This window comes from Psammomys obesus, unplaced genomic scaffold (genome assembly GCF_907164565.1).
Source record: "Psammomys obesus unplaced genomic scaffold, mPsaObe1.curated_primary_1811, whole genome shotgun sequence".
In the NCBI taxonomy this organism is placed as follows: Eukaryota; Metazoa; Chordata; class Mammalia; order Rodentia; family Muridae; genus Psammomys; species Psammomys obesus.
Window position 1 is genome coordinate 24,059,439 of NW_026592890.1, and position 17,073 is coordinate 24,076,511.

Here is a 17,073-nt window from a genome sequence, read left to right on the forward strand (position 1 = left end):
AAACCTAGGACTAAAGTGAATTGTCCTAAAAACTTAACAAAGAAATAACACAAATCATACTTTTTGCTCTTAGAATACAGAGAGGGCAGCACCTGATGAGAGTCTAACAAAACCTTTATGACAAACACAGGCCAGTCCCTTGAGTGACTGTGAATTCAGAAATCCTAAACAACGCCTGTGAGAGACATCTATCCCAGAGACAGGGCTGAGGAAGTGTTTCTTGGCTCAGGGTTTCGGAGGCTTATAATCCTGGTCGCTTGGCCCTGTTGCTGCGGGGGAATGGCCATGGAGGCACACAGCAGAAGGCCGCCCGCCTCGAGGCAGCTGGGAAACAGAAAGAGGAATTGAGCACCGTCCGAGTTCAGAGCCTGCAAGGGCACCGCTCGCAATGGCCTGCCTCGTCCAAGCAGAGTCCCCTCCGGAAGTTCCCATCGCCTCCTGATAGCACCGCCAGCTGGGACCAACCTCTCAACACACGGCCTCTGGGGATACATTTCCCGTCCAAATCACACAACGTAGTAGGAACGCTACAGAAGAAACCCGCTTTCACGAAACTCAGTAAGGCCCTATTGCTTCCCTGGCACACAGTAGGCGCTTCATACGTGTTACCCGTTCTCTCCCTCCTCCCGCAGACAAACAGCCGTTTGTCTAAGTCTGTTTAAAGCCAGGCGAAGGGCTCAGCGGCCACGGCTTCCTCTGAGCCGCATCCCTCTCACGGACGGTTGTCAGGCAATCCTCCTCTTAGGTCGGTTTTCTGAATACTGTACTTAACCATGAAGAACATAAACAGCTCAGGATTAGATGTTCTCGCTCCAGAGCTGTGAAGTGTTGAAACCAACCAGGAAGTGAAGGCGGGATGCCTGTCCTCTGGGAAGCAGGGTCAGCCCTCTCCGCTGCTGTACTCTTGGCTGCGGCTGGGGTGCAGCTGTTGAGGCAGCTGTCGAGCTGTTTGCCCAACTGGAGAGGGTGCTGCCAAGTGGCAAATCTTTTCCAAAAGAGCATTTGACTTTGCTGAGGACAATAACAGTGCATTTTATCAAGTTTTAACAGTATGCCAAGCATGGGAAATGTATGACTCAGCAGGTCCCCAATCGAATATTCATAAAAAGAATAAGTAGGCTCCCCAAGAGAGGCCCCGCACAAATCATCCACATCGCTTAATTATTTCTTGCAATGATGACACAGACTGGCTTGAGAAACTGTACATGAAAGAATTCAGAAATATAGACCAGCACGGTACCACACCCCTGAATTTCTAGCCCTGTGGAGGCTGAAGAGGGAAGACAGGGAGTTTGAGGCCAGCCTGGGCTACATAGTAAGATTCTGTCTAAGAGAGATGGGGGGAGGGGGAGAAGGGAGGGAGGAAGAAATGAAAGAATGAAGGAACTTGCAAATGTCAAAGAGAGGGAAAGTTTAAATGTTTCCAATCCCTGTAATATAATGTCAGTCCTGGGCCCACGACAGCTGTAAGCAGCAGAGACTATAACTGAAGCCACACAGTCAACTTACATTTTTAGCTATGAACACTAAAGGCTTCCCAAACAATCATGTTGAATTTGGCAGATAAGGATGGGACGGGAAACCATCAGCAATTTTCACTCATTGGTAAAATAGGAATGTCACCCGGAGGCAGGGGAAGCTAAGAAAATGCATTTTACTGAATGAGTATAATTTTCTGAGCCCAGATGTGCAAGGGTCACGAGCAAACTAAGACAGATGCTCCGTTCCTGGACTGTTCTCCAGAGCCAGAGGCACATGCCTTCAAAAACGCTTATGGAGAAACACCCCAGGCTGGGGGGGAAAGGCTGTACACACCCTTGGTCTGTCTGGGCTGGAGTCGGGTGAGAAGTCAGCCGCTGCTGTCATTCACCTCTTTGCGGAGTGGGGCAGGGGGCACTCGACTCGTTAATCAACTCCCAAGTCAGAGCTGGAGCAGACATTCTTGAAGATCAGCCCAGTGGAGCAAAGACGCGTGGCCAGTGGGGACTGCAGCCTACTCTCCCCGCTGTTCACCAGACGGCAATTGCGTCAGACAATACATCTTCTCCGGCCAATCCTTCCATTGCAAAAAGCGGGGGTGGGGGTCTGTTGAGAGGAGCCAGTGGGTTAAAGGTGCTTGCCACCCAGCCTGAAGAGCTGAGTTCTCACCCCGGAACCCGTGTAAAAGGTGGATGAAAAACAAAAACAAACCTGACTCCATAGAGTTATCCTCTGACTTTTACACATACACTGTGGCATATACACTTGTGCCCACTTGTCATCTCTACATACATACATACATGCATGCGTGTGCATTTAAACAATTGCAGCGCCTTCCAGAAAGCTGGCCCGGCTGTGTAGAAAAGGTTAAAGCCCCCCAGCTTAAAGGCTTGCTGACAGTGTGCCCCAAAAGCTTCGTGCTCTTCTTTTTCCAGGGATTCAGAAAACCAGCAAACGGAAACCATGGATGGCTTGTGTAAGCTCTCCTCCACGGAAAGGGTACAGCTGCTGGAGAAGGAGCTGGCAGAAAAGCTAAGCGAATTGAAGGCCGAGCTGGGAGAACAGGGCCTCCTTCGGGGACCAGCCAGCTGGGGCTTCAGGTAAATTCAGTGTCAAGGCGGGGCTTCCGGAACTTCTCCTCCGGTTCCCACCCTACGTGCTCAGTCTGCCCGAGTCTTTTTCTTTAACAACGGTTGATATCACGTCAAGCTCTGATAAATGGCACACAGCAACAGTTTCCAATGCCTTTTCCTAGCAAGTACTGGCGGGGCCCAGCCTTGCTTAGATGCCAAGATCTGATGAGATCTGGGTGTCAGGGCACTGCAGCCATAGAGCAGGGCCCCTTTCCCGGCATGCCTTTCACGTTTTTAGAACAGTCAAGGCAGATCTTAACTAACTAAGAGGGAAAATACTAAGTTCCAGAAGCCACTATATAAATGAAAAGTTTCATTTTGCCTAATAACACTTGGTTAGACACTTAAAAGCTGACGTAATGCTAGATATTTGGTAGTGGATTCTGGGAGACGTCATTTGGCCAGGGGCCGTTTTGTAGGTGGTTCCTGCTCATGATAGCCATCAAGTTGCTTCAGGGAGCAGAGGGGCCAGATCACCGAGTGTTTCCAGCCTGGGACCTTCACAGCGCCATTTCTGTTGACACAAGAAGCCTGCTGGTTTGAGGAAGCTTGGTGTGTGAATGTGGCTGGTCCCTGGGGTGGAGAGGAGATCAGGGGAAGAAACAGTAATTTTGTACATTTCTGTTTCATTCCAAAGCTCTTTTTGTTTGTTTGTTTGTTTTGTGGTTTGTTTGTTTTAAGACAGGGTTTCTCTGTGTAGCTTTCACTGTCCTGGATTTGCTTTGTAGATCCAGGCTGGCCTTGAACTCACAGAGATCTGCCTGCCTCTGCCTCCCGAGTGCTGGGATCAAAGGTGTGCGCCATTCGCTGGGCTCCAAAGCTTAAGAATAGCTACTCCGGAAGTTTTCCTTGGTGTCTGAGGTAGATCAAGAATGGAGCAGGAAGATGAGGAATCACAGGACCAGGCCAGTCATTGCTTTTAGTCCTTTATCTGCAAATGAGGCCAAAGCAAGCTCTCCTACCACATAAAATTATGAGGACCACGTGACAACGCACACTATTTTGAAGACTATGAGATTCCAGAAATAGGTGTTGATACTTTAGCCCAGGCAAATGATTCCTCATTGTGCCATGTGGCAGGAAGGTATCCCAAGGGACTTTGAGAGCACAGTGGTGGAAAATCCTGAATAACTGTATTTCTCTGTCACCCCAACCCACCCTATGCTGTAACCATCTGGAAGAACCTAAATTCTAAAAGGTGCAAGTTATCTGTTTTCTAAAGGTAGTCCTGGGCCCAAGAAAAATGGAAATAAACGGCCACTCCTGATGAATCACTTTAGCACTTTTTTTCTCTCCCTCTCTCTTTTCCTCACTCTCTCTGTGTTGTGCACGAGTGCACGAGAGTGCAGGCTGGAAGTCAGAAGAAGGCCGAGTGTCAGTCCTCACCTTCTACCGTTTGGACACAGGTCTCTTGAGAACGTGTATGCCCAGCTAGCCGCCTGAACTCTCCCATCTCCACCTCCCATCCCCCACAAGGAGTGCTGGGATGCAGTCATGTCCACTGAGTCTGTCCCGGCATCTGTCCATCCGGTCTTCACACTTGAGTGCGAGACACTTTGTCTGTCCTGCTAGCTCCCAGCCCATTTGTTCTTTTTTTAAATTTTTTTTTTAACACAAAACTTATTTTCTTTCTGAAATGTTACATTCTTTTCTTACCCTGAGCCCTGGGTCTTGCAGTAGTTATGTGTTTATCCATGGCTTCGGGGTGAGTGAACAAATACACATTGCAAGAACATTTGCTGAACTAATGGGCATCTCTCTGGGGGTTGGTCACGCATGCCCGGGGGCCTCTTTTCGGTCATTCACAAGCACTCCGAGGTTAACTGAGAGGAATGGCATAGCTTGAGCAGAGCTGGGCAGCAAAGCCCGTGACTTCCCGGCTCCGAGCATGCCGAGAACAGGAGACGCCAATGCAAGGAAATCCTTCTTCTGTAACTGCCCATCAACAGCTGAGCCCCTTTCTTGTGGCTCATTGCTTCTCCAGCTCCATGAAGCTTCAGAAAACAATGTGTCCCTGATTGATGGCTGATTTTACTCTCAAGATCCTCTTCTTCTTCTTCTTCTTCTTCCTCCTCCCTCTCTTTCTCTGTCTCCACCAAGGCCTAGGAAAGGAGGTGAGAGATGGACTGTATGTAGCTTTAAAAACCTGACACCAAGTGTCCAGGTGGGTGTTTAGGCTTCTTTGGCCTAGGGTCCTGTCGGCTCTGGCCACCCTTGTCCAGGGCTCATGCTGACCTTTTCCGTGTCACTTCAGTTCTATTATTTGTGCTGTCAAACTGAGAACATGGGTTTCCTTTTCTTCCCTTCTGTCCACTTCCCTTAGCACTGGAATGTGAACCTAGGGCCTTGCCGCTGAAAGACAGGTGCCCTAGCCACGGAGCCCCACCACCCCAGTCTCCTGGTATGGAACAGGACTACTCTCTGACAAGGGAACGCATTAACAGTGTATGTCACCACACTAGCTGAGGACTGTTGGGGCCCAGTGAACATTATCAACCCAAGTTTGCTGCCTACATCTCTCCGGCTCCCTCCCTGGTGTCTTAGCTCTATCACTGTGGCTCCATTGCCAGTGGCTGTAAAATCCCATCTTGCAAGTGTGGAATCTGTTTGGGGATGCTGTGTGCTGTCAAGCCTCTCATTGCCTGCTCAGTTCCGTGGGGATAGGGCTGACCTCCCGACCCTTCCTGGGGGCCTATCCCTTACTGGGATTCCTTCAGCTTGTTGTCAAGCTGAGCAAAGGACCCCCTTGCCCGGGACTTGAACATCTCCTTCTCCGTGGCTGTTCCATGTTTCCTGGGATCCAGCCATGTTCCTGAGGCAGAAAGTTAGGTTAAAGGATTTCCCATTTGGTACTTGTCGGTTACTTCTGCCCTCTGATAACCCGGCAAGAACATAAAAATAAAAACATTTTGTTTCCGTGACAAGGTACCAGTTTTCTGCGTCAACGGAGAAGGGAAACAGCAAGGTTTGAGAAGCAGCTGACTGGGCTGGAGAGATGGCTCAGAGGTTAAGAGCACTGGCTGCTCTTCCAAAGGTCCTGAGTTCAGTTCCCAGCAACCACATGGTGGCTCACAGCCATCTAAAATGAGATCTGGTGCCCTCTTCTGGCCTGGAGGTGTACATGTAGGCAGGACATTGTATACATAATAAATAAATAAATATTTAAAAAAAAAAAAAAAAAGAGAAGCAGCTGACTGTCAGACCTGAGAATACAAGTGCGCGGGGAGGGGGGATAATTCCCCACGTAGCCCTCTGTGCTGAGCACTCTGGAGTAGGGGGCAGGGACAAACCACAGGAAGGACCCCGAGAGGAGAACGAAGCTGACCAGGGGAAGGGTTAGCAAAGACTAAGGATGTGTCAAGTATATCTGACCAAGATACAGGAGCGTGGCCTTCACACACCCCCTAAAGGGCCAGAGTGAGGCGCTCCTTCTGAGTGAGTCACGGAGCCCGCAGGCCGCCGGTATCTGCTCCATCGCAGCCTATGTAACCACGGCTTCTCTTCAACAAACCTCCCCGCAGCTCCGTTCAAATACCAAAGGATGTTGCTCACTTCAGACGCGAACGGGAAGCGGCCCTGAAGAGAACCCTCCGGGTGAGTAGGATGCTGGCCGGCTTCAGGACACGTTCGCTAGTTAGGGAGCTATTCGCAAGAAACGTTTATTATTTTGCAATCAGCTCGTGTTGTTGAACCGTACAGCCCCACATCCTGCTCGCTGCTGGGCGAGTGCGAATCACCGCGTCCTTAGAGAGATCGGATTTTTTTTTTTTTTTTGCATTTGAAATGTGGTTGATGGAGGATGTTTGAAACTCCGCGCTTGCGTTTAGGTGGCGGAGTCCAAGCCCCTTGTTATTCAGGCAGATGTCCTGCAGAGGGAGCTAGAGAGCTGCCTGAGGAGAGAGTACACGCCGGAAAACCTTCCTCTGCTCCTGCTGCAGGTAGGGGCCTCTTGCAGTCTGCAAACACAGGAGGGACTGTGTTGCAACTATATCAGCAAGCTGGCTTTTCGGTACAGCCTGCGGGCAGGGGCTCTGGATATGGGTCATTTGCAGACTTGACGCTTTCTTTAGAGAGACCACTTCGTTCTCACAGCTGAGTTCAAAGCTTAAAGTTGCTGGGCTGAGAGAGTGAGAGAGTCTGACTGCCAGGGTGCTAAACCGTGTAAGGAGAAAGACAATCTCCACCTCCCAAAGCCAGGGGAGACATTTCTGAAAACCTCTCTTAAGAAAACGACTCAGAGTAGGAAAATAGTTTTCTATCAAAATTGCTGCAATATTATAATAAGAGAGAGTGGGGGGGGGAGGGAAGAGGGAGGGAACCGCGAGGGAGGGAGAGAGAGAATGCCAGCCAGCCTTACTTTCCATCAGGAGAAACGCAAAACAATGTGGATTGCTACTTGGTAGACTATACCACTAAATATTTATCTTTTTTTTTTGCATAAGAAATTATTACATTTTGTAATATTAATTTAAGATTATGTACGTGCCCTTGATAATAACGGTCAAATAAAATATAGAAGAATCACTAAGTTTAGGCGACAGGACAATAAAAATCCTCTGAACTTTCAGATAGAGTCTCAATTTTGCACAATCGTGTACTATTTCAAAATTTTAAATGATTTGTTCTTTACTTCTATGAAATCATTTAAGGTAGCCCGTGTTCTGAGCTGTATCTCTTCATTCATAACAGTTGGGTCTTCAATGAGTAGTTAGCAGGAATCACGAAAGATAAAATGTTGTGCATTCAGAACTTTCTTTGTATAATTGTCATCCTTTTTCCTTCCATCTTTCCCTCCCTCCCTCCCTCTCTGTTTCCTTCCTTCCCTAATAGCTTCCCTCTCTCTCTCCTCCCTACCTGCTTTCCTGCCTCCCTCCTCCTTCCCTTTCCTCCCTTCCTGCTTCCTCCCTTCCTTCCTGGTACTTTCCCTTCATTCTTGTATATCACTGGTTCTGGGTGGAGGGAGAGGCAGGGTAGGGGTTATAGATATTTGTCCCCTAGAAGTCATATGGTCGTGTCTGGAGATGTTCTCGGTTTTCAGAATTTCCAACGTACAACTGTTGGACCTTCATGCTTACTTGCCAGACACCACGGATGATGTTGAAACATCTAATGCACAGAACAGCCCTCTGCAACTAAGAATTGTGCTGTCCCAATTGACAGCAATGATAAGGTTGAACAGCTTGAATATCCAAAAAATATATTCTTTACCGTCTGTCTGGAGAGCATTCTTTAATATCATCTCTACTTCATGTCTATCAGGGACACATTCTCACAGTGTTTGTTATTTTATACAAATCATTTCCCTTTCATTTTATAAAGCTAGTTTTGCACGGTGTAGATTTCTGGGCTGAGGATTTCTATCGTTCATATTTTAAAGATGCTGCTTTAGTCCCTGTGGCTTGCACTGGATGGATTCTATTTCTGAACACTATGTATTTCTGTTCTCTGGCTGTTTTAAGCTTTTAATATTTTTTAGCTGTTTTATAGTTAGAATTAACTTATTGGATTGTACATTTATTTATTTTCTTTCCAAATGTGAAAAGATTTCTCTTGGCTTGCTCTCGGAGGCTTCATTCCAGGGTCACTTGTGCAAAACTCACAAACTCAAAGAGAGTAAAATGATTTATTCTGGGGCCAGATATGCGTGACCATGGCCCGGAAGCATGAACTCGGGTTATCTCCAGCTCCAAGTCCCAACATGGTAACGGCACCATAAAGGCCTCACAGCAGCTTAACGAAGAGACGTCACAAATCAAGACCCTTTTGAAACACACTGGGGGAAGCCTCAGGTAGGCAGGTGACAGCAAATCTGGGGAATCTTAGCTATAGGCCTTGGATGCTGCTCTGGTGGCATTCTTGGCTTTTTGGTTGGTGGAAGCTAGTTTTCTGTTTGCACATTCCCAAGGTGCAAATGTTAGGGCAGGCACAGAGGTGGGAAAGGAACGGCTATGAAGACAGAAGCTAAAGATAGCTCAAGGTGCACTGTAATTAGGCTTTCAAGCTGTAAAATTCCAACTCTCCATCATCATTGAAGTTCTCATCTGTTAGACAACCAAAGTTCAATGTAGGGTATAATTTTCTTTTCCTTTTCAAGCAACTTTCGTTCACTCCTGGCTGCGTTGTGGTGAGGCGGAATACCACGGCTGGAAGACAGGGAAGAAGAGAGCTGCTGACCTCAGGGTTGCCAGGAAGCAGAGAATTCACTTTTTAGAACAAAGGTCCTCCCAGCCAAGCCGCCGATTTGTGAATCCGTAAATCCATTGCTGAGGTTCGAGCCGTCTTGATCCACTCGGCAAAGGCCCACACTGGGTGTTCTGGGGACCGAGCTTTTAACACACAGTATTTAGGGGTTTAGTATCAAACCTGCAGGGTTTGAGCACAGCAGCCATGCTCCTGATAAATGGCGATGCTGGGTTAGGGCCCCGGCCTTTGGATATGGGCAGCATTGCTCGTTGTCATCGCTCCTTTCTATTCAGACCCGTCAACAGCAACTATGCAGTGAAGCAGTAACGTCTCCAAGATGACGTGGCCGTCACCAGCTCAACCATTTAGCTCATGGATCCCCCCCCCCCTTCTTTCCATTTTAAGTTGTTCAACTCAGAATTGGGCAATTTGCCGTCTTGGGAGGCCGACCCAGATGACTGGTTACCATTTCTATTTCTGATTTGTAAAGGAGGCCTTTTCACCACATTCTTTCAATGACTTGAAGACTTTCACCATTTTAGGGCTGGAGCGTTGGTTCAGCGGTGGAGTGCGTTTTGCTGTTCTTCCAGAGGACCTGGCTTCAATGCCCAGCACCCCGGGGGCAGCTCGCAACTCCTAAGTCCAGTTCCTGGGGACCTGGCGCCATCTCCTGGCCTCCTCAGGCATAGCATGCACATCGTGCACCGACATTCAGGAGAAACACCCATAAGCATAAAAAACTTTAAATAAAAATCTGTTAAGACTTTAAAAAAATTTCAGGCTCGGCTATTAAAGGCCTTGGCAAAAACCAGACCCAAAACATCAAAACGGTGGTGGTGGTGGGGGAAGGTTTCAAACATTTAAAAGACCCTCCAATGAGCAATCAGTTCTTAAAGCACCTGCTTCTGTCCGTGCTCTGGTGCTCTGGAAAGCTTTTGCCGAACTAATTGTCTCAGCAGAGAGAAACTCCTAACCTCTCCCGGCTTTCTGTATTTGCTTTGGTCCCAGTCCAAGCTTCTCAGTACCACGGTGTGGACAGAAACGGGTCCCGGGGTTCACACACTGTCTTCCGGCGTGGCGGCACAGGTGTTGGCCGGGAGGTGAAGAGCCTTCTTCTCTTTCCTTGCTCCAAACCGTCTTTCCCGAACCCGGAGAAGGGAGGGCAGAGTGGGTGAGAGAGCGCGGGCACCCCGCTGAGAGCCGGGACAGCTGCTCCCCGTGGCTTCTGCTGCTTGGGACAGTGGCCCCTGGACAGTCAGTCTCTGCTCTCTGCCGATTTGGACAGTTTTGGGGTTTCTCAATAAAAGCGCTGCTCTTCTCGGAACTTGCCTCTAAAGAGTGGTTCCTTTGGTTGGTGCTCTGCGGTTGGGTTTAGCTGTGCGCGATGATGTCTTCGATTCCCAGGCTTCCTAGGAAGCGGGAAGGTTTCTTCTTCCAACCCAGCCAAGGCTAGGTCACGCTTTCTCTGTTCCCCTGGCTGTTTTCCTCTCTTTCCCTTCACCTCCCACGTCTCTCTCTCTCTCTCTCTCTCTCTCTCTCTCTCTCTCTCTCTCTCTCTCTTTTTAATTCTTCTCACGCTTTTACTTTTTCTTGTTCTTCCCCATCATTTCCGGTCCTTTTTGGCAGCAAGCTTCACATTATCCTGGGTTCCTTTTGCCGTTTACCGAACACCCTTTGCTGTTTTCGTTTTATCCCTTTTTTGTTCAGTAAAAATTCTTTTTCTTCCTTCCTGCTGCCCTGACCCAGTGTGTCATGACCCGGGACAACCGGCCTGAGTGTTTATCACTCTTTACAAACTTTGAAGCGCTGTTTCTTTAACTATAGTCGTTTCTGGAGGGGGGTTCTGCGAGCCTTGCTCCGTGATAGTGGTAGACTGGTGTAGCATGCACACATCTGGGTTCAGTCCCCAGCACTGAAACCTTCTACTCTACCTGTGTCTTCCTTACGGCATGGTGACCTCGTATTGCCTCACGAGGACCAAGATCCTGTTCCCTCTTGAACTCATCCTTGTTTCCTGATGGCGCTTCGTTTTGTAAAATTCCTATTGCTATGTCTTTAAGCTTACTAAACTTGTTTTGTTTTGTTTTCTGGACAGGGTTTCTCTGTAGCCCTGACTTTTCTGGAATTCACTCTGTAGACCAAGCTGGCCTTGAACTCAAGGATCCGCCTGCCTCTGCCATCTCTGTGCTGGGATTAAACGCATGTCACCAACCACCCTGGCTCAAGTTTACCAACTTTTACCAAGTAGAGTCTGATCTACTTCTAATCCAGCCCATTCAAGTTTTTGTTTCAAATATGTACTTGTTTTTAGACTTCCGACTCTCTCCCAGCTATGTCCACGCTATGTTTTCAATTTTTGAGTATGCTGAGCACGCTGTAAAAGACCTTTAAGGATTTTTGCTTGCTAATTTTGTTACCTCTGTCAGGCCTTGTCTTCTCATCAGTAACTCTTCTTCTGTCCATAGGTCATTTTTCTCGTTCCTTTGCACGTCTAACAATTTATAAATGAATGCTAAAAGTAATCATCTTCACTATTGGACACCTCATAGTTCATATTCCTGTCAAGTGTTGCATTTTGTTTAGACGCGCGTGTAAGTTACAGATCCACATCTTTCAAGGCTCGCTTTGAGTGCCTTTAGGATAGTCTTTGTTCTAAGCACAGATAGTCCTTGGTACAGTTCTGCTGTTGCCCTTGGATGTCTCAGGTCTGGAACCTTCGCCCCGGTGGGGTGGCTGGAGCTTGAACATCTGGCAGCCGTAAGAGCCCTAAGAGCTGCTGGGCTTAGGTCCCAGGCAGCTAGTCTTTACACGGCCTCCTCATGTTTCCGTGCTGCATGCCCGGCTGGGTCCTCACCCACAGGCCTGTGGGGATCCGCGCAGATTTCCAGAGCCTTTCTCTGCCTGGCTTCCTCCTCGCCAGAGCGGCAGCCTGCAAACTCCCTGGCCCTGCTCCTCACACTTCAAGCTGTCTCTCCTTAACTCAGAGACATCCTTCCCTGCTCTGTGGGTTTTCTTTCCTTCCTGTGCCTCGGGAGCATGAATGAGTGTCTCGTCTCCCAGGAACCATGGCAACGAGGTTCTCTTCTCCCAGGGACACTGGCGCTATGTTGTCCAGGGCCAGAAAACAGTTTTTGCCTCATCACATTTTGTCAATTCTACCTGTAAGGAAAGAATATGACAGGGCTCATTTCACAGACAGGGTCATTTTTATCGCCAGAGAGGAAACTTAAAAATTTAACTTTGAAAACACACATCTGTGTGACAGGCCTCCACCCCGTAATCCTCCTGCCTCAGCCCCTTGAGTGCTAGGATTACAGAAACGTGCCATTGCATGTAACCATTCTTAATAGTGAACGAAGTTTTTCAGTCGGATCTTATAGGCCATAATCTTACTTTTCTGTCATTTCTGTGCGCGCGATGTACGTGGATAGGAGCGGGCCACGGCACACATGTGGAGGTCAGTGGACAACACGGTGGAGTTACTTCCTGTTTTCCACCTTCACGTGGGTCCCAGGGATCAGACAGGGATCATCAGGATTTCATAACAAGTTTCCTTACCCGAAGGGCTGCCTCACTGGCTCATTTGTCCGACTTGCAATGTACGTTTGCCTCATACCATTGTGTGTATGTCTGTGCACACGTGTGCACAGAAAACGCATTTTAATCATCGAGCCACTTCTCTTGCCCATAATTTCAATTTTTTAACCCAAAATTTCATTACAATTTTTGACTTAACACCCTAGTTCCCTGCCAAGAGTTCCATAACCAATGAAAGAGCTACCAATCAGCTACGTCAGCAGCGGATCAAATCTACTCGGCCTTCTTGCTTTACGTTTGGATTATCTTGGGCCAGTCTTCGTTCGATAGCATTCCTGTAGGGGGAAAAATGAGCTTTCAAAGCAGCCAGAGATTGATTTACCTATGATTGTTTGTGTTCAGCCCTCCCCCTATAATTACCTCCTGGTAAGTGCGTATTTTTGTTGTTGGTGAAGTTTTACACAGAGAGAATCACACAGCTGGCCCAGAGCAAGTATTTGCACATGCTGAGGTGGAAACGGCTTTGCCAGACCAGTAAGACCATGGAAGAGCTCTACCCTCTCTACAAGGTAGGAAGCCGGGGAGCAAAACATTGGGAGATGTGTGTGTGTGTATACACATATGTAAATATACATATGTAGATACACACATATATACATACATATAAATATACACACATGTATATATACACGTATGTGACTTTTAGAAGACTTTATTTTTATTTTAAATTATGTGTACAGCTGTGTGAATGTGGGTTTGTCCACATGCATGCAGTACTCTGGAAGGCCAGAAGAGGGCATCAGATCCCACCTAAAACTGGAGTGACAGATGGCTGTGAGCTGCTTCATGTGGGTGCCGGACACCTAACTCGGGAGTCCTCTGGAAGGGCAACTAGTATGTTTAACCACGGAACCATCTCCAGTTGCCTTCCATATGTATTTTCTAAATGAAACATCGTGGTCAGTAATCGTGTCATTGTTTTAAAGGACAATGTGGCTGTGACATCTGTCACCCCATTGGTTGCTAGGGGAGGTCCTCCTGATGTCCTCCCCCATGTGTGTCCCCTGAAGCCTCCTGCTGGGCTGAAGAAGACTCTCTTAGAGGAGGACCAGTGTTTGCTCAAGAGTGTGCAAGCAACTGTACTTCCCTAGAACCTCCAAACAAGCTCTCAAGGTCTATGTGTAGGAAAATGTGGTGGCTAAGCTTCCAAGGCTCCAGGAACACCCAAAGGAGCCCCAACACGTGATAGTCTGCCTTTCTGTCTTAAGGAAGTTCACAGCTAGAGTCAGGAAAGGAACCGATGGGTAGGCCCTCTCGTGGGTCCTGCCGTAAACTATGGGAAGACAGAGATTCCTCCTTTTGTTATTGCTCTTGAAGCAGGGACTCGCTACACAGCCCACGGTGTCCTGCAACTCACGGTGTAGCCCAGGCTGGCCCGAGCTCACATAGATCCATTTGCCTTTGGTTCTCAAGTGCTGGGATCAAAGGTGTTGGCCACAAAGCTGCAAAGATCCCTCCTTTGGGCTATGCATTTTTCTTGTAGACTTTGCCAAGGCGGGAAGCTCAGAGGCAGATTGCTGCTACCAAACGGCCTCCTGCATTGACTATCAAGTTGCTGTCCCTCAGAGCTGGGGGAGTACAGCCACTGCCTCTCTCAACCCAACCCAAACTGTAGATGAACTTGGGGAGTGCAGAAACTCCCTTCTTCGACCCCTCGAGGGGTCTTCCAGGCTCGCCAACAGCCGTGGCCTGTTCGTATCTCTCTCAAACAGGAACAGGTCGGCTACATCACACTCGAGTTCAGTGACACAGTTCAGAGAGCAGAAAGGCTGTCGGCTGCTCGGGAAAACTTCCTTATGGGAAGAAACAACCCCCCCAACCTCGTGACTCTGGAAGACCTGGCGATTTACACCAGGTGGCTCGTGTGTCACCTGCACTCTCTCAGGACCGTTCATCACTACCTGAAGGTAGGAGAAACCGTGCTGCCGCTCCAGGCCCTCCGGGGAAGGGGGTGGGCAGGCACAGTGACCCCACACCTTCAGGTCTGGGATGTTCACTGTCCCATGATCTACCTAGGAAGGACAAGAGCACGGTGGGTTGCTGGAGTCTGGGGGAACATTCTCTAGCAAACACTCTGCCAATCTGGTTCTTATAAAAAATTTCCTCCCACATTCTGCTTCCTCTCCACTCAGTTCTTGCCTCCACTGGTTTTCTAGCAGTCGTGGTCTTCCGTTTAGACACATTTTGTTTTGTTTTTGTTTTGAGACAGGGTTTCTCTGTGTAGCCTTGGCTGTCCTGGACTTGCACTGTAGACCAGGCTGGCCTCGAGCTCACAGAGGTCTGCCTGCCTCTGCCTCCCCGAATGCTGGGATCACAGGTGTGTGCCACCATGCCCAGCTTGGACACACTGTGTTACTCGGCAGTATTTAATGAGGAAATCATATGTCAAGATACTTGTCCTAGGCCACTCGGCGAAGCCTTGGCCTTTGCTGAAAAGTAACAGGGTCCTGGGCTGGTGGGAAGAAGGGTGAGTAAGCTTCTACTACAATATGATAGGTTAACAGGGGCTGGAGAGATGGCTCAGCGGTTAAGAGCTCTGGCTGCTCTAGAGGACCCGAGTTCAATTCCCAGCAACCACGTGGTGGCTCACAACCATCTATACTGGGATCTGATGCCCTCTTCTGGCATGCAGGTGTACATGCAAGTAGAGCCCTCATATACATAAAATAAGCAAATACACATTTTAAAGAATATGATGGGGTAAGAAAGGGAGCTGGGATGGACATGGTCCTGCTATCTAATCCCAGCATCCATGTTGAGAGAGAATATTGACTCTAAGGCCAGCCTGGGCTCCACAGTGAATTGCAGGTTCACTAGCACGCAAGTAAGAACTTGTCTCAGAAAATAGTAAGGACTAATAATAAAATGAGTAGTAAGGTAGCTTTAGCACCTCGGTGGTGAAATTTGTACAGTAGCTTGAGCAGGGCCGGAAGTTCCGTCTCCAGCACTGCCAGAGAAGGGGGTGAGGGGGAGAGTGTCAGGATGAAAAGAGTAACGTGGGAGAGGCATCCCAGAAGACATCCCAGAAGCCTGGTGCTCCCCTGATTCCACGCCCTCTTCAGAGCCCGCCCGCCACTGTGGTCTACACTCTTCTCACCCCTCAGTCACAGGATAGTACAATGTGAGGCCCCTTTCCCACTCATGGGCATGACCCCTGAGGGGCTGGCTGCAGGCGGAAGTGCTTCTGAGTCTCCCGGCTCCACCCTCTATCACCGGGCAGGTTTCTGAACTCCCACCCCTGTCTCCTGTCTTTCTCCATCACAAGAAGAAGCTGCAGCATCTGCAGACCGGGCTGACCTGTGCCATCTTGGTTGTGTCTCTCTAGGCTCTCCAGTATTTGCCCATCTCCAAGGTGCTGCATCTAGCTGATAAGCCGGTCTCTGAATTTATTGAGGAAAAAGAAAATGTCTGTGTCGCCGACCTTAACTCAGCATCTCCTGGTCCTGGGGATGCCAGTGTTTCCGGTGAGAAACTGGCCTTTACCAGGGTTAGAATGGAGAAAGGAAGGCTGTGATTGTGTGTGCATGGACTGTGTCTTAGTCAGGGTTTCTATCGCTGCCATGAAACACAATGACCAAAAAGCAAGTTGGGGAGGAAAGGGTTTATTTGGTTTATGCTTCCATATGGCTGTTCATCACTGGAAGGAAGTCAGGACAGGAACTCAAGCGGGCCAGGAACCTGGAGGCAGGAGCTGATGCAGAGGTCATGGAGAGGTGCTGCTTATTGGCTTGCTCCTCGTGGCTTGCTCAGCCTGCTTTCTTATGGAACTCAGGACCACCTGCCCAGGGATGGCAGCACCCACCATGGCCTGAGCCTTCCCCGATCAATTACTAAGTAAGAAAATGTCTTCCAGCTCTTTCTCATGGAGGCATTTTCTCAGTTGAGGTTCCCTCCTTTCAGATAACCCCAGCTTGTGTCAGGATGATGTGAGGCTGGCTAGCACAGCCCCTTTTGTCCCATTACCTTCTTAGATGCCAAAAAGTTACATCTTTGTAATGAGCTGTAATTTAATATTAGTATTTCCTGATGGAAGACAATCGCCATGTGCCCGGGCCACTTTTGTCTCCGTTTTAATAACTAGCCGATTAAGAGGCGAACGGACTGGCTTCTAGATTTGTGCCTGGCATGGTCCTCCATGTCCCCCATTGGGCCTCAGTTTACTCATTGTCATACTCATCCTTTCAGATGAAATGATCTGTAAGACTCCATTCAGGTTTTGTTTTACACAACTGCCAGCGACTTTTGTGGTCAGGATCAAATTCACGGTCCCTCCGCCCTTACCTTTTTGTTAAAGCCACTGAGAAGCCTGATCGGGTTTCTGCTGAGTGCCCTTGAGTGATGTTCCCATTATATACAGACTATCCAGGAGCACCACCTGGACAGGCAGCTGACCCCAGCAGCGGGGAGGAAGGCTTCTCGATTTCTTCAAGAAGTCTGGTGTGAGTTAGCCAGGAAAAGCAAATGGCAGCGCTGATTAATTTGTCACTGGCATAGTTCACTTGCCAAAGGTAGGGCTGCCCCACTGGGACAGTCCCCAAGAGGTCTAGTGGGTTTCTCCTGCGGGCTGTGAGATCGTGAGGAGTCCAAAGAAAGCTGGGGCTGGAGATGGGGTGGCAAGAAAGCCAGGAAAGATGGAGACTTGCCATGGAGGTGGCGGGGGGGGGGGGGGGGGGGGGGGGGC

General features: G+C 48.8%; 1 protein-coding gene across 1 annotated transcript in view; it reads left to right on the top strand.

The window, feature by feature from the left end:
• The first annotated feature begins 2,442 nt into the window (after window positions 1–2,442).
• LOC129683262 (uncharacterized) overlaps window positions 2,443–17,073 on the top strand; it is a 144,415-nt gene continuing 129,784 nt past the window's right edge. Inside the window, 6 exon segments of the mRNA XM_055615877.1 lie at window positions 2,443–2,579; window positions 6,134–6,206; window positions 6,440–6,550; window positions 12,788–12,901; window positions 14,105–14,299; window positions 15,718–15,856. Coding sequence (XP_055471852.1) covers window positions 2,443–2,579; window positions 6,134–6,206; window positions 6,440–6,550; window positions 12,788–12,901; window positions 14,105–14,299; window positions 15,718–15,856 — 769 coding nt within the window.